The 21,930-nt window shown below is 40.5% G+C and overlaps 1 protein-coding gene across 1 annotated transcript in view; it reads left to right on the top strand.

Annotated features, from left to right (window-relative positions):
* Positions 1-21,930, top strand: part of LOC124545519 (T-box transcription factor TBX18-like) — a 239,975-nt gene that overhangs the window by 194,467 nt on the left and 23,578 nt on the right. The window contains exons 5-7 of the mRNA XM_047124466.1: positions 458-619; positions 12,767-12,831; positions 16,464-16,754. Coding sequence (XP_046980422.1) covers positions 458-619; positions 12,767-12,831; positions 16,464-16,754 — 518 coding nt within the window. The remainder of the gene's footprint in view (positions 1-457; positions 620-12,766; positions 12,832-16,463; positions 16,755-21,930) is intronic.

Here is a 21,930-nt window from a genome sequence, read left to right as displayed (position 1 = left end):
CATTTTGTATGAAAAATGGACTAGCCACAGTCTTACATATCCTTCCAATTTACAATTGTCATTAGACATCTTAATAATTCTTCTTGTGTATCAATTTATGTTAATTTGTTGATTTTATATAAAACAATGATTAAATAATCTCTCTATTCACTGTTTCAGTATTTACTGTATTTAGTAACTACTTACATATGAACTGTATTTGTTACTTATTTTTGTAGTTAATGTTTATTGCATACCGATGATAAAAATTATCTAATTTCATATAAATAATGGCTAATAAAGATTCCTGATTTTTGATTCATTAATATTAATTGCAGATGAATGAGATACTATGGTTCATCTAGATGGGTGTTGGTAAATTAATGTAGAGTAAAGCTAACACAATTCTTCAATACAATGATACAAATAATATAATGCATCCGAACACTAGTGAATAAACGTGAAATTTACATTTTAGGTTTCCTTGCACTCAATGCATAAATACCTGCCGAGAGTGCACATACTGGAGACGACAGACCTAGAGACTCCAGCAGAGCAGCAGGCAAGTGTGGAACGAGCTCTGACGTACACATTCCCTGAGACGGCCTTCACAACAGTTACTGCATATCAAAACCAACAGGTGAGGCTCTCTGAGTTCTGTCTCATGGTAACATGGAAGGTTTCTGTTTACTAGTGAAAACATAAGCAATATTGTGAATAATACTACATATACTGTATTGCACTTTCTGTTTCTGAACATCCATCTTCTCACCTGGTCAGCTTATTTTCCTCTTATGTTCCACCATTCCTCAACTTGAGTTGCTACATATACTTGAAAATATAGCCTACAGCATTGCTTAAAACATTTTCTTCAGTTGAGAAAACATTAAAAGTACTGCTGGTCAAAAATTTTTTGAAGAATTTCAAAAGTATGTTATTCATCAGTGTATCAGTACAAAAGTCACTTTGGTCGTTTTAGCACTTTCTGAGGTCCAATCCACTGTAGTATTACTAAGATGGATGTGTAATTGCAGTGTCCAGTTGATAGAAGTCTACAGTATGCTTCATAATTTACTAATTAAGAGGAAGAGGTATAAAATTATGTCTAATGTTTAACAAGCTACAATAAGTATTACAGTTAGGAACTGTGTATATTGCCTGAGGCAGTGCAAATATGCAGAGCATATTTATCCAGTATTTGAGAATGAGTGCACTTAGTCACCAACAAATTTTATACATAATTTCAAATCCTCACACACACACACACACACACACACACACACACACATATATATATATATATATATATATATATATATATATATATATATATATATATATATATATATATCATCATCAGCCAATTCAATCATTAGATGATGTGGCCTCTTCGAGTCGTGGATTCAGGTAGGCTTTCAGAAGTCTTCTCCAAGTGGGACGGTCTTGGGCAGTTCTCTGCCAGGTGTTACCAGCGATCTTCTTGATGTCTTTGTCCCATCTGTCTGGTGGTCTTCCTCTAGGCCTCCGGTGCTCTCTCGGACTCCACTCCAGTACTAACTTCGTCCATCTGTTGTCTTTTCTTCTTGCGACGTGGCCAGCCCACTGCCATTTCAAGGAACCTACTCTCTCTAAGATGTCATTAACCTTCGTCACAGACCAGAAGTCATCTGCCCTTTTTCTGTCCTTTCTTGTATAGCCCAGCATTGATCTCTCCATGGCTCTCTGTGCTGTCCTAAGTTTCCCTTTTGTGAATGAGTTCAGTGTCCATGTCTCGCATCCGTACGTCATCACAGGAAGAATGCATTGATCAAATACTGCTTTCTTCAGATTTACTGGCATTTTTGATCTGAATACTTTTGAATTCTTCCCAAATGCTTGCCAGCCAAGCTTGATGCATCGATAGATTTCTGGTCTTATGTCTCCCTTCATATTTATAATCTGGCCAAGGTAGACATATTCACTGACCTCTTCTAGTAGACTGTCCTTGACTTTCACATCTCCAGCTGGGACCCATTTGTTGGATATTACTTTTGTTTTGGAAAGGTTCATGTTCAAGCCAACCAGCTGACATTCCGATGCAAGATCTGTAACAAAGTTTTGGAGCTCTGTGAAGTCTTTGGCCAGTAAGGCAATATCATCAGCAAATCTCAAGTTGGTAAGCATCCTTCCATTAATTCTAATTCCCTTACCTTCCCAGCTCAGCTTTGGCATAGCCATTTCCAATACAGCAGAGAACAGTTTTGGGGAGATGGGATCGCCTTGCTTGACACCCCTCATGATGTGGAATTCTTGAGTTGATTCGCCGATGTTAACATAAGCTTGTTTGTGTTTGGAAGAAACCATATGCAAAGTTAAGAAACCTGCAGGAGAAACTGAAAATTTTAAGGTGTACACTGGACTGAGACAAGGGGATGCCATCTCACCTATTCTATTTAATATTATCTTAGACAAGATTGATAGAGAATTCACCAAAACTAATCCACAAGGGATCCAACTGCAGGGACAGAACATTACTAGACTTGCTTATGCAGATGATGTAGCCTTAATAAGCACTTCAAAAGCTGAATTAATCAGGATGATGCAAAATTATTACAAAATAGCTGAGAAAGCTGGACTTCATGTGAATGAAGAAAAGACAGAATATCTAGTCATAAGTAAAAAACTCCAAAAGAATACACCACTGACCGTAAATGGTCTCACTTTCAAGGCAGTTGACCACTTCAAGTACTTAGGGAGTCTTTTTAGCAGAGACAATAGAGCAGAAATAGAAATAGATGCCCATCTAGCAGCAGCTAATAGAACTTTTTACAGCTGTATCAAAATTTTAAGGATGAGATCACTTAGTACTGAATTCAAAATCCGTTTTTATCAGTCAACTATTGTACCAGTAGCATTATATGGGTGTGAAGCTATTACATTCAGAAAAAAAGATGAAGAAAAACTGTTGATATTTGAAAGAAAAATACTAAGAAAAATATTTGGACCAATCTTTGATGAAAATGTCATGGAGTGGAGGATAAGGAAAAATGAAGAACTACGGGAGCTGTACAAACATAGTACCATTGTGGAAATGTTAAAGAAGAGAAGACTGAACTGGGCTGGTCATGTAGCAAGGATGCCGGAGAACGGACTACCCAAAATAGCATCCAATAAGAAATTAGAAGGAAAGAGAAGAAGAGGAAGACCTCGAATTAGGTGGATGGAGAATATCCGGGAAGATGCAGCTAGGATGGGCATCAACTCTGATTGGACAACAATTTCCCTGGATAGAAATAATTGGAAGAGGCTTGTAGAGCAGGTGTATGGTCGATAAGGCCTTAGCCACGTGTAAAGTAAAGTAAAGTAACATAAGCTGAAGAATTCTCGTAGATTTTCCTGAGCACTTCAATGTATGCTGCTCCCACTCCTTGCTCACTCAAAGCTTGGAGGACAGCTACATGGCTAACGGAGTCAAATGCCTTTTCAAAGTCAACAAAGGCAATGCAGAGAGGCAGTTGGTATTCATTCGCTCTGCTTATCACTTCACTAACGGTCAGAATGTGGTCAATAGTGCTAAAATTGCTTCGGAATCCAGCTTGTTCTATAGGTTGGGCTGAGTCTAGGGTGGAACTAATTCGGTTTAACAAGATCTTTGTAAAAATTTTGTACAAAATTGAGAGCAAGCTGATAGGACGGTAGTTTTTAATATTGTGAATACTTCCTTTCTTGTGTATCAAAATAATCTTAGCCTTGTTCCACGATAGTGGGATTGAAGCATAGTGCAGGCAGGAAGTAAATACTTTTGCCAAGTGATTTATTGTTACCTCTCCTGCCAGTTTGAGGATGTCAACGCTGAGCTCATCCTCACCTGGCACTGTTCCCTTCTTCATGCTATCTAGAGCACACTTGACTTCCAATGGGAGTATATCTGGAACACTAGATATATCATTTAAATTAGATACACTCAAATTTTCCCCTGGATTGCTATACAAATTGCTATAAAAGTCTCTGATGAACTTCAAAACCGCCTCCTTTTCAGTGATTCGACTGTCATTTCCATTGAGTGCGATAATCTGCTTTTTACCTATTGTGAGTTTGCGTTTGGCTGACTTTAAACTTGTCTTGTTCTCCAAGCTTGCTCGTAAGGTGTCTTCAGTGAATTTCTGTATGTCAGTTTTCATTTCTCTTCGCACTGCCTTACATAGTTCGGAATAAGCCACCATGTCACGATTGGTTTGGATTTTCATTTCTCTCCTCTGTTGTAAAAGGGTTTCAGTTTTGGCACTGAATTTCTTTGGTTGTTTATTTTTTTGGCATAGGCCACTGACTTCTTGTGCACTTGAAACAATCATTTCAGCCAAATCACAATCTTTAGTTACGTGGAACTTGCTTTGGAGGACTTCTTGGAATTTCGAGGAATGTTCTTCCAGGTTTTTGAGGTTGATTACCCTTCTCTTCCCTTTCATAAGTTTACTCCTTTCATTTCTTATATTGAGTTCGACCCTTGCTCTCACAAGACGGTGATCGCTGCCAGTGTTGAACTGATTTAGCGCTGATACGTCTTTTACAATCTGCGGAATATTTGACAGAATAAAGTCCATCTCATTTTTGACACTGAAATTTGGGCTCCTCCAAGTCCATTTTCGGTCAGGGTGCTTCTTAAAGAACGTATTCATGATGGACATACTGGTGTACTCAGCGAACTGGACTAATGTCTCACCTCTATCGTTTCGGTCGTCAATCCCATAGTTGCCCACCATAGAGGGAAACTTTCCACGTAGGAAAAATATATCTAAAAACAAAGATGATGTGACTTACCAAATGAAAGTGCTGGCAGGTCAACAGACACACAAACGAACACAAACATACACACAAAATTCAAGCTTTCGCAACAAACTGTTGCCTCATCAGGAAAGAGGGAAGGAGAGGGAAAGACGAAAGGATGTGGGTTTTAAGGGAGAGGGTAAGGAGTCATTCCAATCCCGGGAGCGGAAAGACTTACCTTAGGGGGAAAAAAGGACGGGTATACACTCGCACACACAAACATATCCATCTACACATATACAGACACAAGCAGACATATTTAAATATGTATATGTGGGTTTTAAGGGAGAGGGTAAGGAGTCATTCCAATCCCGGGAGCGGAAAGACTTACCTTAGGGGGAAAAAAGGACGGGTATACACTCGCACACACACACACATATCCATCCACACATATACAGACACAAGCAGAAATATTTAAAGACAAAGAGTTTGGGCAGAGATGTCAGTCGAGGCGGAAGTGCAGAGGCAAAGATGATGTTGAATGACAGGTGAGGTGTGAGTGGCGGCAACTTGAAATTAGCGGAGATTGAGGCCTGGTGGGTAACGGGAAGAGAGGATATATTGAAGAGCAAGTTCCCACCTCCGGAGTTCGGATAGGTTGGTGTTGGTGGGAAGTATCCAGATAACCCGGACGATGTAACACTGTGTCAAGATGTGCTGGCCATGCACCAAGGCATGTTTAGCCACAGGGTGATCCTCATTACCAACAAACACTGTCTGCCTGTGTCCATTCATGCAAATGGACAGTTTGTTGCTGGTCATTCCCACATACAATGCATCACAGTGTAGGCAGGTCAGTTGGTAAATCACGTGGGTGCTTTCACACGTGGCTCTGCCTTTGATCGTGTACACCTTCCGGGTTACAGGACTGGAGTAGGTGGTGGTAGGAGGGTGCATGGGACAGGTTTTACACCAGGGGCGGTTACAAGGATAGGAGCCAGAGGGTAGGGAAGGTGGTTTGGGGATTTCATAGGGATGAACTAACAGGTTACGAAAGTTAGGTGGACGGCGGAAAGACACTCTTGGTGGAGTGGGGAGGATTTCATGAAGGATGGATCTCATTTCAGGGCAGGATTTGAGGAAGTCGTATCACTCCTGGAGAGCCACATTCAGAGTCTGGTCCGGTCCCGGAAAGTATCCTGTCACAAGTGGGGCACTTTTGTGGTTCTTCTGTGGGGGATTCTGGATTTGAGGGGATGAGGAAGTGGCTCTGGTTATTTGCTTCTGTACCAGGTCAGAAGGGTAGTTGCGGGATGCGAAAGCTGTTGTCAGGTTGTTGGTGTAATGGTTCAGGGATTCTGGACTGGAGCAGATTCGTTTGCCACGAAGACCTAGGCTGTAGGGAAGGGACTGTTTGATGTGGAATGGGTGGCAGCTGTCATAATGGAGGTACTGTTGCTTGTTGGTGGGTTTGATGTGGACGGACGTGTGAAGCTGGCCATTGGACAGGTGGAGGTCAACATCAAGGAAAGTGGCATGGGATTTGGAGTAGGACCAGGTGAATCTGATGGAACCAAAGGAGCTGAGGTTGGAGAGGAAAATCTGGAGTTCTTCCTCACTGTGAGTCCAGATCATGAAGATGTCATCAATAAATCTGTACCAAACTTTGGGTTAGCAGGCTTGGGTAACCAAGAAGGCTTCATCTAAGCGACCCATGAATAGGTTGGCGTACGAGGGGGCCATCCTGGTACCCATGGCTGTTCCCTTTAATTGTTGGTATGTCTGGCCTTCAAAAGTGAAGAAGTTGTGGGTCAGGATGAAGCTGGCTAAGGTAATGAGGAAAGAGGTTTTAGGTAGGGTGGCAGGTGATCGGCGTGAAAGGAAGTGCTCCATCACAGCAAGGCCCCGGACGTGCAGGATATTTGTTTATAAGGAAGTGTCATCAATGGTTACAAGGATGGTTTCCGGGGGTAACGGATTGGGTAAGGATTCCAGGCGTTCAAGAAAGTGGTTGGTGTCTTTGATGAAGGATGGGAGACTGCCTGTAATGGGTTGAAGGTGTTGATCTACGTAGGCAGAGATACGTTCTGTGGGGGCTTGGTAACCAGCTACAATGGGGCGTCCGGGATGATTGGGTTTGTGAATTTTAGGAAGAAGGTAGAAGGTAGGGGTGCGGGGTGTCGGTGGGGTCAGGAGGTTGATGGAGTCAGGTGAAAGGTTTTGTAGGGAGCCTAAGGTTCTGAGGATTGCTTGAAGCTCCGCCTGGACATCAAGAATGGGATTACCTTGGCAAACTTTGTATGTGGTGTTGTCTGAAAGCTGACGCAGTCCCTCAGCCACATACTTCCGACGATCAAGTACCACGGTCGTGGAACCCTTGTACGCCAGAAGAATGACGATGGACCGGCCAGCCCTCAGATCACGGATAGCCTGGGCTTCAGCAGTGGTGATGTTGGGAGTAGGATTAATGTTTTTTAAGAAGGATTGAGAGCAAGGCTGGAAGTCAGAAATTCCTGGAAGGTTTGGAGAGGGTGATTTTGAGGAAGAGGAGGTGGGTCCCGCTGTGACGGAGGACGGAACTGTTCCAGGCAGGGTTCAATTTGGATAGTGTCTTGGGGAGTTGGATCATTAGGAGTAGGATTAGGATCATTTTTCTTCGTGGCAGAGTGATACTTCCAGCAGAGAGTACGAGTGTAGGACAGTAAATCTTTGACGAGAGCTGTTTGGTTGAATCTGGGAGTGGGGCTGAAGGTGAGGCCTTTGGATAGGACGGAGGTTTCGGATTGGGAGAGAGGTTTGGAGGAAAGGTTAACTACTGAATTAGAGTGTTGTGGTTCCAGATTGTGTTGATTGGAATTTTGAGGTTTTGGAGGGAGTGAAGCTGGAAGTGGGAGGTTGAGTAGATGGGAGAGACTGGGTTTGTGTGCAATGAGAGGAGGTTGAGGTTTGCTGGAAAGGTATATATATATATATATACATATATATATATATATATATATATATGTGTGTGTGTGTGTGTGTGTGTGTGTGTGTGTGTGTGTGTGTGTGTGTGTGTGTGTGTGTCTAAAAACACAGATGATGTGACTTACCAAACGAAAGTGCTGGCAGGTCGATAGACACACAAACATACATACGAAATTCAAGCTTTCGCAACAAACTGTTGCTTCATCAGGAAAGAGGGAAGGAGAGGGAAAGACGAAGGGATGTGGGTTTTAAGGGAGAGGGTAAGGAGTCATTCCAATCCCGGGAGTGGAAAGCCTTACCTTAGGGGGAAAAAAGGACAGGTATACACTCGCACACACACACATATCCATCCGCACATACACAGACACAAGCAGACATTATATATATACAACAGAGGGAAAGATTCCACGTGGGAAAAATATATCTAAACGCAAAGATGATGTGACTTACCAAACGAAAGCACTGGCAGGTTGATAGACACACAAACAAACACAAACATACACACAAAATTCAAACTTTCACAACCAACAGTTGCTTCATCAGGAGAGAGGGAAAGAGAGGGAAAGACGAAAGGATGTGGGTTTTAAGGGAGAGGGTAAGGAGTCATTCCAATCCCAGGAGCGGAAAGATTTACCTTAGGGGGAAAAAAGGACAGGTATACACTCGCACACACACACACACACACACACACACACACACACACACACACACATATCCTTCCGCACATACACAGACACAAGCACCAAAATGTCTGCTTGTGTCTGTGTATGTGCGGATGGATATGTGTGCGTGTGCAAGTGTATACCTGTCCTTTTTCCCCCCTAAGGTAAGTCTTTTCGCTCCCGGGATTGGAATGACTCCTTACCCTCTCCCTTAAAACCCACATCCTTTTGTCTTTCCCTCTCCTTCCCTCTTTCCTGATGAAGCAACCGTTTGTTGCGAAAGCTTGAATTTTGTGTGTATGTTTGTGGTTGATTGTGTGTCTAAAATACACTCCTGGAAATTGAAATAAGAACACCGTGAATTCATTGTCCCAGGAAGGGGAAACTTTATTGACACATTCCTGGGGTCAGATACATCACATGATCACACTGACAGAACCACAGGCACATAGACACAGGCAACAGAGCATGCACAATGTCGGCACTAGTACAGTGTATATCCACCTTTCGCAGCAATGCAGGCTGCTATTCTCCCATGGAGACGATCGTAGAGATGCTGGATGTAGTCCTGTGGAACGGCTTGCCATGCCATTTCCACCTGGCGCCTCAGTTGGACCAGCGTTCGTGCTGGACGTGCAGACCGCGTGAGACGACGCTTCATCCAGTCCCAAACATGCGCAATGGGGGACACATCCGGAGATCTTGCTGGCCAGGGTAGTTGACTTACACCTTCTAGAGCACGTTGGGTGGCACGGGATACATGCGGATGTGCATTGTCCTGTTGGAACAGCAAGTTCCCTTGCCGGTCTAGGAATGGTAGAACGATGGGTTCGATGGTGGTTTGGATGTACCGTGCACTATTTAGTGTCCCCTCGACGATCACCAGTGGTGTACGGCCAGTGTAGGAGATCGCTCCCCACACCATGATGCCGGGTGTTGGCCCTGTGTGCCTCGGTCGTATGCAGTCCTGATTGTGGCGCTCACCTGCACGGCGCCAAACACGCATACGACCATCATTGGCACCAAGGCAGAAGCGACTCTCATCGCTGAAGACGACACGTCTCCATTCGTCCCTCCATTCACGCCTGTCGCGACACCACTGGAGGCGGGCTGCACGATGTTGGGGCGTGAGCAGAAGACGGCCTAACGGTGTGCGGGACCATAGCCCAGCTTCTTGGAGACGGTTGCGAATGGTCCTCGCCGATACCCCAGGAGCAACAGTGTCCCTAATTTGCTGGGAAGTGGCGGTGCGGTCCCCTACGGCACTGCGTAGGATCCTACGGTCTTGGCGTGCATCCGTGCGTCGCTGCGGTCCGGTCCCAGGTCGACGGGCACGTGCACCTTCCGCCGACCACTGGCGACAACATCCATGTACTGTGGAGACCTCACGCCCCACGTGTTGAGCAATTCGGCGGTACGTCCACCCGGCCTCCCGCATGCCCACTATATGCCCTCGCTCAAAGTCCGTCAACTGCACATACGGTTCACGTCCACGCTGTCGCGGCATGCTACCAGTGTTAAAGACTGTGATGGAGCTCCGTATGCCACGGCAAACTGGCTGACACTGACGGCGGCGGTGCACAAATGCTGCGCAGCTAGTGCCATTCAACGGCCAACACCGCGGTTCGTGGTGTGTCCGCTGTGCCGTGCGTGTGATCATTGCTTGTACAGCCCTCTCGCAGTGTCCGGAGCAAGTATGGTGGGTCTGACACACCGGTGTCAATGTGTTCTTTTTTCCATTTCCAGGACTGTATATATATGCGGGAAAAATATATTTAAAAACAAAGATGATGTGACTTACCATACGAAAGCGCTGGCAGGTCGATAGAAACACAAACAGACACATACATACACACAAAATTCAAGCTTTCGCAACAAACTGTTGCCTCATCAGGAAAGAAGGAAGGAGAGGGAAAGACGAAAGGATGTGGGTTTTAAGGGAGAGGGTAAGGAGTCATTCCAATCCCGGGAGGGGAAAGACTTACCTTAGGGGGAAAAAAGGATGGGTATACACTCGCGCACACACACACACATATCCATCCACACATATACAGACACAAGCAGACATATTTAAATATTGTTATTTGTGCTGATGTGACCTGTTGGTGTCACTGTCTTGAAATGTAAATTGACATCCAAAACTGGTCTGTGTATGTATGGTAGGCTGTAAGGTCTGCTTGTAAATATGCCAATTCATTCACAGACATCAACATCTTTTGACAAAAGCGGTGATAAGTTGATTGGATCATACATTTTTACACTCCGCCTCAACAGACTGAGGTATCACATCTTTGTGGACTGTGTTGCCAGAACTGCTGAAAGCTGTAACTCCCAGTGTTGGGCAAAGGATGTATTTCCAGCATGATGAGGCACCAGCTGATTTCATGATTGCTGTGAGAATCGTCTGAGAACCGCCTTCGGCAATCAATGGATCGGCCAAGGTGGCACTGACCTGGCCACCCAGATCACTTGATCCCACTTGTCTGGACTTCTTCCTCTCAGGCATATGAATCAGCTGGCGTATGAAACCATTATGGAAACATAAGGAGACCTTGTCATAAGAGTTGCTGCCACTGTTGATACCATTGCGGACATACCAGGAATTTTCAAACAGACACGACAGTCGAGGGTCCTAAGATGTACTGCGTGCATACAGGGCAGTGGTCCAACATTCGAGCAATTCCTGTGAATGCCTCTGCTGTAATTACCATGCTAACGGTGAAAATCTTCCATAGCATCAGAAACTGCTGTCATGGATCATCTATACTGTAACTAAATATATTTGTTTTGACATTCTGTACTTCCTGTATTAATTTGAGCAAATAGTCTTGCAGCACCCTGTATAGGTTATGTAGATTTAATCCACACCCCCTCTTGTTGGGGTATATGTAACATGATGAATGAATTAATGAAGTTGCAGCCAAGGTTGCTGTGACATGCTTGACCAGGAGGTACAGTGGAAACTCATTTATCCAGCCCTCTTCAGTCTCAATCTCTGGTTCATCCAGTACATACATGCTGTACAGTATTTGTTACTCTGGAAGTAATAGCAGCAAGAATTGATGGTGAAAATCATAAATTTAAATTTGATCAACCACCATACACAGGTCCTGGCACTGTCAACAAGTTAACATTGAGCTGTACAGTACTGCATAGACCCCATTTGTTGTGAGTGTAAAATAACAAGAAAAAGAAAGATGATAGCAGTGTCCGAGGAAAAAATGTTACGTTCACTATGTCCAGCCTTCTGTACATCCACTGACACAGTTCGCACACTGAATAAAGAAACTAGTGACAATGCCAATCTGTCAGAGTTAGCAGGAGCATTTACAAATGTTCCCTGATGCGCAGTTATTCACTGATGAACCAAAACAATGTGATGTCCCTGTTAGCATTGGTCCACCATTGGAATGCTGTACGGCAGCAAGTCCGGGTGTCAAGGATTCGCAGGTTCTCAGTAGGTAGCACACCATGCAGCACTCAGTCTTACAATGGGCAGTATTTATAATTTTTTGGTTCATCAATTTATTTTCATTATATTCACACAATAACACAGATGTAAAAAGATTTAAATGTAATGTAGACTACAAGACTTAGAAGTAACTATAATGTAATCAGTGAAAATTAGATGAAACTATAAAAATGAGCAGAGTTTGAATTAGTTTGTGAAAAGTAGAAGAGCACAGGTTGATTGCAGTCAGGTAGATTTAAACTGATGACTGTGACAACAACGAGTGTGAGAGAACTGATGGAGGAGGTATGTCATGGAAAACAAGTAATGAGAGCAAAGAGAAAGAAGGGGATTAAGTGTATGATGTACTGACAGTGTCAAATAGAGGGAAGCTGCAGATGTAACATATACAAGGAACCATAGTTACTTCTACCATCCAGAGTTACCTCTCCTGGTGCTGTATTTGATTAAATTGCAATAGTGAAGGTTCAGGAGAATGAATTATTGCAGAAGTGTGTATTTCACATCCTGTGGAAATGTATTCTGAAATTTATGGAGCATATAGAGGCAAGTGAAGGTCTCACTGCATGTGATGACAATGTTTTCTGCCCAAAAGAGATGCTCATCCTCAGTTACATATGACACTTTTACTTCTGATGGGAGGTACTGTATGTCTCCAGAAAGTTTCTCCTTTCCTATACTTTTTCAATAAACTTGGAGCTTATTTCTGGAGAGACTAAATGCACACAATTATTCAGTTGCTGTGAATTATCATGTGTATCACCCATTCAGACATGTCACATTTCTATGTTATATATTAACAGTTCTTCTGTAATACAGTAGCAGACCTGTCTCAGATCTGGGATACCTATTGCAAACCTAGTCAATATGACTATTGTCGGTAATGTGAAAGGTATACAGTGCACATATCTTCATTACTAAAAAGTTGTGCTTTTGTTTGTTCCAGATCACACGTCTGAAGATTGCAAGTAACCCTTTTGCTAAAGGATTCCGGGAGGCATCGAGAACACGGTACATAGCCAACTTTCATTTAATCTGAAGAGTCTTTATGTCAAACAAAAAGAACAATATAATTTTAAACCAAAGTTTGGCAGAAATAATTACTCTATTGCATTTGTGTTTCTAAGTCACTCTCTAATTTTGTGTAGATAGAAGAAAACATTATGATTTTGTTAAGTTATTGTGTAATCCCTGATTCTCTTGTGTATTAAATAACGGAAAGTCCTGGATGGAATAACAATAATATGGAAAGGATAGACTGCTACTCACTATGTAGAGAATGCTTATTTCCAGTTTATATGGCCTTAAAAATAAATTGTTTTTGATGCATCCATCTACATCAAATATGCACTTACTGCAACGAAGTTTCTTATATTTGAATATTACCCCTTAAACCAGGGGTGGACAATTGTTGTGGAATGGAGGTTAGTGGAGGGCAACACCTTTTAAAATGATTGTGTTCATTAGTTAGCATTGCATTTCAGAAATGGTATGAATTTTACTATAAAAATCAATAAATATAAATTGAATAAAGTAGTGGTTGTTTTAATAAATATATGTATTGTGTTAATTACATATTATCTATAGATGAAAGCACATTTAATTTAAGAATCAATTTAGGGAGACAAATGTATGCTATCACCCCTTTCTGCAATTGTTTTCAAAATTAAGGCTGCAAGTTAATGTCTGTCAAAGAGCATCTAGGGGCATACATTTACTCTTGTTGTTCTTCAAACAAGAAAACTTTGCTCACAGACATATGTTGGCCCAAATATACAGAACACTTTCCTGGCAAACTTCTTGATACACAGAAATTTTTCAGCAAAGATTTGTGAAAGTCAAATAATGTCACAACATGAAATGTCTTCCACAGTATGATTTGACTGCATGTCAGTAAGTAAAATGGAAAATGCCTTTAGGGTCACTCCCAACACCCACTACTTCATTTGTGCGAACAGTGTCTACACTGTGCAGTACTCATGCATATTGGTGTGCCTGTGCTAGTGGAAGTCCTCAGTCATGCATGGGTTGAAAATCTTCATTCAAGGCTATTTTTTTTTACTGTCTTGCAAGGTCAAAAACACTATTAGTGGGGCACATGTGGCCCGCAGTCTGCTCTTTGCCCAGCCCTGCCCTAAACAAAAGATGCCAACAAGCAAAAACAGTGCCTACCAGATAAAAATTTGCAGTTTGTAGTGGAACTAGATAGGAAAAAATTGATTACCACCATTTTGAGATCATTGATCCTGAAAATTGGTCAAATTTGAGAATAAAATTTAAGACACCCAGTGCAGGTTGAGATATCTTGATAACTAAACAAGCTTGAAAGTTAATATTTTCATACATATATGTATACCTAGCCTTGGTAAAAAATGGAGAAGTAAAATATTTTAGGCTGGAGATATTAATGGTTGAAACTGGGGTGGAACACTGTGGGAAATAGTTTTTGGTCACTTTGAACAGCAATTGATGAAAATGTGCTACCTCACTGATATTGTTGATGTTATGTTTGAATTCAGCACCAAAAGTTGTGTAGGTATACCAATCTGCAGATTTATCACTACACTAGTCAACTTACACAGTGTTGTCAAACATGATGATTAATACTCGTATTGGCTGAGTGACTTCCAAGCTGACAGTTCTGGTGCCTACAGCTTAAACTTTATAGAATTTCCTTTGTGTTGTGCCTGCAGCTATGTTAAAAGGTTTTCTCAACAAAATTAAATTTGGTCTCTCTAGGACAGCTGGTTGACTTGATATGGAATGATCCTTCTACATTTTCCGATTTTGTTCAGTTATAATGATGTATTGAGTTCTATTTGCAAGAAACTTCTGTATCCATTCATACACATATGATCCAATACTTGGTAAGTTCATATTTCATTCATGAAACAATAATGCAAGAAATGTATCAAATGCTTTCCAGCATCAAGAAGTATATCTGGGCACTGTTGGCTATGGCATTTTGTATCTCATGTGTGAACAGAGCAAGCTAAGTTTTTCAAAAACTCTGTTTGCGGAACCCATGTTGATTTTTATAGAGGAGATTTACATTCTCCAAAAACATAATCCTAGAGTCTAAAACACACTGCAAGAAGGAGTGCAAGTTCCTTTGCATAGTCTTGGTGGGTCCTCACATGTATCTCATACCCTATAGTTGTCTTTCCATTGTTCAGCACTTATGGTTGATTTTCTATTCCACAACTACTTATCTCTATATTGTGATTTTGGCATTCATATGATTATTGAGTGGAGGAACTCTATTAAGAGTTTAAATGGTGAAATAATTTTGGAAGAGTGAATTCAGTATTTTTCCCTTTTTTCTGTTGTCTTCTGTTTTGGTGCCAGAATGCTCATTCAGCATCTTAACAGGTGATTTCAGTCCTCTTACTGGATTTACCTAAGTCATGAAACAGAACTTCCTTCTTTGCCAAATGGAACTGTCTCTGCTTCCGTTTTTTGACAATGTTGTCCAGTATTGACTGTAGTAATGTCCAGAGATAGTTTTTCTTTTTTCTAAGAATTCATGAGTTTGAGGCCTTTTGCAAATAAAGTTATCATCACTTTTCTAACCAATGGGACAGTCTTTGCTGTCTTTTAAAGCAAATTCACCAGCAGTAATGCAGTATGTTATGTGTTCCTTGGCATCTGGGTTGTAACATTGAATCCAGGCATCACCAATGGTGATAACATGAAAAATACTTCAGATCTCACTTAAATTGTTCCAAGCACAGCTTTGTAATAGAAATTTGAATACACTTGTCATGTGCCACTAGAACTCACAATGACCATCAGGCTGACAATGTGTTTTCATTGCCAAAGTATCATGTGAAATGTTAATTTCCATGTCCATTAAGATATCTATGCCTCTACTACCTATACTTTGCACACTGTTGTGAAATGATCCATGACAATTTTGTACTGGACTACTTAAATGATTTCTTTGGCAACCACATCTGCCTGGCATCCACAAATTTTTGTCATTGATGCAACTTCATCATAGACAGCAGCCAGTTTCACTTTTATCTTGTCACACATTTCCTTATTCAAAAAGAGATCACTGAATGATACTGTGCTCTTGCCAAACCATTTAGTGTGATTTACTGAAACAGCTGCCAAGTTCAAGACAACATATGAATCACTGTCAGTTTCATATTAGTAACATCAAACAGATTGTGGTGCATGATGATACCACCAATGAAACCTATCTTCAAACCACTGGCACTTACTGAACTTGCCCTCACACCCTGTGAGAGCCAATTTTTTGCTGTTGTCACTATTGACTGTATTCATATTAAAAATCAACAAAATACGATTTTTTGCATTCTCTGATACTTGCAAATGTGACATTATTGTGTGTTATTTCATATTGTGTCATAGGCATATGTCAACAAAATAAAAATAAAAATAAAAATTTAATAAAATGTATGAGAGTTGAAATGTAGAAATTTTATTCCGCATGTTTCCATTATGATCACAGACCTGCTGCTGACAAATGACATGTTACCAGCCGTAGAATTAATGATGTGAGATTTTTTTAGTACAGTAGTGGAACTGTGTTTCTGTATTATGCAAATTAGATACTTACTGAAAGTGGTTATGCATTAGACATTAATTCTGTTTTTCTTTTCCTTTACAAACAGTGATGGAAGTGAAGAGACACGCCAGCTGTGTCGACCACTCAGTGGTCCTGGAGCAGTCCTGCCAACACTGCGACCTGAAATGTTTTCATTTGCGCACACCACTACAAACCCAGCAATGTTCTCTGTGGATCCCTACTGTAATGCAGCTGTGACTCCACTCCTCCACCGAGGATTCTACCCACTGACTGCACCAGTGCGGTTTGTTGTTCCTCCCCAGCTTGGGCTGGCAGTCACTGGTTCCACTCCTCATGCACTTTGTGTGACTCCTGATACTGATTCATCTGCTAGAATGTGAGTATTACTCCAGTCTTTGTGGTTATAAGAAATCCACTATATGTATTTGTAGGTATGTTACCACCTAGTATGACAGTGGAGCTAGAAATATAATTACAAAACTGAGAAATTAATCTTTTAGACAATTAATTGCCTAAGCAACATGTCTATTTTAGAGGAATTGTGGAAGCTAATCTTATTTGGTTTTATCTTCCACTGCTGGTTTTGGATACTTTCATCCATATCCATCTTCAGAAGGTGCACAATCATTTGATGGTATACTACACAAAATAAATTTATGGCACTCATTGTCAGTTTCTTGAACAGCTTCATTCATCTTGTTCGATTTACTATAAATTTCATAGCATATTTCATATCCCATGCTCCATGGAATTGCTACATGAGGAAAAAAAATGGAAGTAAAATTGTCACATAAGGGAATTGTGTACATGATATTCATCTGCAGTGACAAAGAACTTCTGTGCACTTAAGAACATTGACTTAACAGTTAAACTTGTTTTATATAAAAGCTATATTTTCATCATTAAGAGGAAGATACCCATAAGAATACAGAGAAAACCTCTAGAACAATGTGAAAGTAGGGACAGTTTCACACACAAGAAAGAAAGAGGAAACTTTCCATGCTTTCACTGATCTTTCTGAGTGGCCTCTGTCTTTCCATGTCCCTGCCATGTCTGTTCACTTTAGTAAACATTCGATCATCTTCTCATTTCATGGTTTGTCCATCTCAGACCTCCTTATTTTGCTGTGGAATCAGAAGTTCATATAAATGTCTCTGTTCAAACTGGGAGCTCTCAATGAAAGTTCAATGGTCTATGATGTCACTTTATTTCACACGGCTGTCCACCATTCAGAGATTAATTTTATGGCTGAATGTTGGCATCTTCTTTCAGTCATTCAGTGTTAAAGGAGCTAGCTCCTTCTGTTGAGTTCACATTTCACATCTGGAAAATAGACAGTTAATATTTGAGCAGACATGTCTTACACTACATGTAGGTGTGCTCAACACAACTGCTGTCATCTGTGGAATCTGTTACATGCACAGATAACTGGTATGAAATATTTCTTCTTAAAATGTTTTTCCCCTATTTCTGTTCTCTTTGCTACTTTCACTCCATTTGATATATTTAGTTATATTTCAAGTTACTGTATGGCACATTTCACAGAGAACAAGCACTGTTACAGTATTGGGGAGGCATAAAATGACACACTATCAAGATAAATTAAAACCAAACTTTTTTTTTTTTTTTTTTTTTTGGTCATCAGTAGTAGCTCTTGCAACCTACATCCTCAATTATTTGCTTGACGTATTCCTCTACAGTTTTTGCCCTCTACAGCCCCTCTAGTACCATGGAAGTCATTCCCTCATGTCTTAGCAGATGTCCTATCATCCTGTCCCTTCTCCTTATCAGTGTTTTCCACATATTCCTGTCCTCTTCGATTCTGCGTAGAACCTCCTCGTTCCTTACCATTTATGAAAATGAATATCAGTTATGTTTCAAAGTATGTTCTTCATAAATGCTAAATACTTTAAAGAAAATAATATAATACATAGAAATCAGCTAAAACTGTTGCAGTCATCATCTGTATTCCCCTGATGAAATGTTTGAGGGAATTTTCGCCATTTAGTACTCAACCTATGACAAATAATTTTATAGGTTTGTAATCAGCATCAGTAGCCACAGTTGTGAATTGTATTTGCAGTTTGTTCATAACTACAAAGAATCAAATGCTGCCACGACATCTGAAGATTTTGCAATCAACTATTACAAAAATGGTGACTTGAGAGTTGTTTGTAATTATCTGAGGAAGACTGTATTAAAAACATGCCATGACAAGTCAGAATTATAAAGGCCTTAATACCTTATTACATGAAACCTTTTCATATACTACTAATAAAAAATCATGCCAGATGAGAGGAAGGAGGCGATCAGAGAAGGCAGAAGGAGCCCAACTACAAAGTAATTAACACAACTTATTTGTACTATAAGTTGATGCACAAACAGCACAAAACCAAGGAAAAGAGTCACTTAAAAAGTACTTTGGTTCATGCCCAACACTGCATGGTACCAATATGTTTCAGAGAGCCTTATGCGAAAATCTGATTTTTCAGGAGGTCATACCTTGGGTTCTATTCAGAACAGAACTAAGGGGTCAAGTGTTTTGGATAGCCCTTGGATTAAGAAAGATTTGTATACCTATTGGAAGAATGGTCATACTGTAAGCATTAGGTGTGATATAGGGTGGGCCTTGGGTGGCTTATAAAAGCACCATTTGTTCGTAGGCATTTCCTGAGAAAACCCTGAAAAACTATGATTTTTGCATATGAAAAGCACCAGTTACATTGATGGCCACTTCTATAGTTTCAATTCTTGGCAGATTGTTGAAATTTGTACCATATATTCTTAAGAAGATATCCTCATGGAACTTCAAAACTTCCTAATCTGGCCTTTTTTTCAATGTCTGATGAGCAAAGTATTCAGAAAAATGTAAAGGAAATGATTTTTTGTGTTAACCTGATATTATTTGTTGTTCATATGTGTCAAATTATATATTGTTGTTGTTGTGGTCTTCAGTCCTGAGACTGGTTTGATGCAGCTCTCCATGCTGCTCTATCCTGTGCAAGCTGCTTCATCTCCCAGTACGTACTGCAGCCTACATCCTTCTGAATCTGCTTACTGTGTTCATCTCTTGGTCTCCCTCTACAATTTTTACCCTCCAGCTGCTCTCCAATACTAAATTGGTGATCCCTTGATGCCTCAGAACATGTCCTACCAACCGATCCTTTCTTCTAGTCAGGTTGTGCCACACACGTCTGTTCTCCCCAATCCTATTCAATACTTCCTCATTAGTTATGTGATCTACCCATCTAATCTTCAGCATTCTTCTGTAGCACCACATTTCGAAAGCTTCTATTCTCTTCTTGTCCAAACTATTTATCGTCCATGTTTCACTTCCATAAATGGCTACACTCCACACAGATACTTTCAGAAACGACTTTCTGACACTTAAATTTATACTCGATGTTAACAAATTTCTCTTCCTCAGAAACGCTTTCCTTGCCTTATAAACTATAGATTATAAATTATATAAACTGTAAGAACTACACTGACCCATAAAATTCATTTCATATAAGCAGCACACCTGACTGTAGCATGGAAAAAGGAGAGCGTGGAAAACTGCTCCTTTTCGAGCATAAAAAAAGACAAATGTATTCCTCTTTAAAAGACTCTGGTAAAAGTGGGAAACCAGCTGCCAAATCCTCATTTGGCCTTCCTCACAAAAAAATCTGGCATGCGAACATTTTAGCACTTTTTTGTTCTGAAAGAGAGTAGCAGAGAGATGGTGGCAGTGGAAGAGAGAGCAGACAGTACCAGTGGAATAGGAGATATGAGACAGTCATGCTGGGGGAGAGAAAGTGTTAGTAAAAGAGAAAGAGAGATAGGTACACATAGAGTAAAATCATCTCTGAGTTTTCAAATCTTCATCTTTGGCCTTTGTTAGCCTCCCTGAACACATATGCTCTGCATGACACTGTATTCTTCAGCTACCCTCTCACTCTTCCTGACCGGACAGTTTCTTCTGTCAACATTGAAGAACCAACAGCTCCAACCAAAAAAAGAAAAAAAAAAGCAACTGCCACATCTACAGGAGGCACGCCCCCATGTGCATGCTTGAGACAATGCTCAGTGCAGTGCCTGTCATTCATTTCCGCACTGGCAAAGGACACATCTTATTTCTGTCTTCTGTGTCTCTAAAATTTTAAGTAAAATGCTTAAAAAATACAAAAGTGTTAACATCACATATTTTACAGTTATTAAAATGATCATTTTGATACACATAAGAGATTTATTCACAAAAATAGAAAATTTTAGATAGTGGAAATACATTCACCTGTGGCAAAAATAAAGATATATAATGAAACTAAAAGTAAAATTTGGGTACGAAGTTTTCGAATTTGCACATGACACCCTGCATTGGAAAATTGTTGTTAAGGCATGTCAAAAGACACAAAAACTGAGACGAATTACAGCCCCAGCTAGGAGAATTTAAAGTCAAACAAATGTCATGTCATTACAGGCGGTATACACCGCAGGACAACCAGGAAATCTGGGAAAACCCAGGAATTTTTTCATCCATAACTGCTTTTGATGCACATAGTGTCACAACTGTTTAAATTATGATCATTTGAGCAGTTTCCAGTGGGTTCATGTGCATGTGCAGAGCTGAAGTCACATATGAGCAGCATCTTCTCCCACTTCTCGCTGCTTGTAGTAATGTGTGGCTGTTAGATGTATAAGCAGTAACTGCAAGCAGCCAGGTGCTAACTGGTAAAATTTTTCTGATGTGTCCAAGCTGCCAGATTCGTGCATTTACAGGGCAGTTGTAGTTGTAGTGGGGAGTAGTCTCTACATGTCTCATATTTATGTTTCATGATTTTTCTGTTCTCTCTTCATTTACAGCTCTTGTATTAAATGAAGACAATACTACTCCTGTGACTAGGAGCTATAGATGAATTAAAATACATTCACATAATTACAGAAGACTAAAATGTGTTATTAGTTTCAGTTCCTTGATTTTGTTTTATTTCCACATTATTGGCAGTCAAGCACTAATTGCTTTGCAGAACAATGAAGTTATTTTTGTTGGTTGCTGAAGAAATTTGGCTTTTGTTAGTCTTTTCCCCAGAGGCAGTCAATTTATTTGGAACAAAGTCTTTCAGTCCGCACTATTAGCTAGTTTCAACTGTTTGCTGAATTTCAAGTGCACATTTTCTTCTTCTATCATGTATGGCATTATGTCATAATAAAGAACAAAACATGGGAAAACACAGTATTGGTACTCCAAGAAAATTGGCTTCCCAAAAATCTAACTGAAAAGCTTTAGCCTAATTTTACATATCTGCCTTCCACAAAACACAATGTTGTTCGATCCCAAGACATGACATTATTTCTTAATTTGTTTTGTTTACAGATTAAATTTACAGCTAACACCATTCTTCGACACATTATAACTGGCAGCACACTGTGTTTTATCATTGAAACTCCCCACAAGACTTTATATTTACTCCTGGAGTAGAATATAAACTCCCAGTTTTACAGTTTCTTGGCTTCATAAGTAACTTTGTAAAATTATATATAGTTTAAGTCATGAAAAGTTTATTTTCTTAGTT

This window comes from Schistocerca americana, chromosome 8 (genome assembly GCF_021461395.2).
Source record: "Schistocerca americana isolate TAMUIC-IGC-003095 chromosome 8, iqSchAmer2.1, whole genome shotgun sequence".
Classification (NCBI taxonomy): domain Eukaryota; kingdom Metazoa; phylum Arthropoda; class Insecta; order Orthoptera; family Acrididae; genus Schistocerca; species Schistocerca americana.
This window is presented reverse-complemented; position numbering and strand designations above follow the sequence as displayed.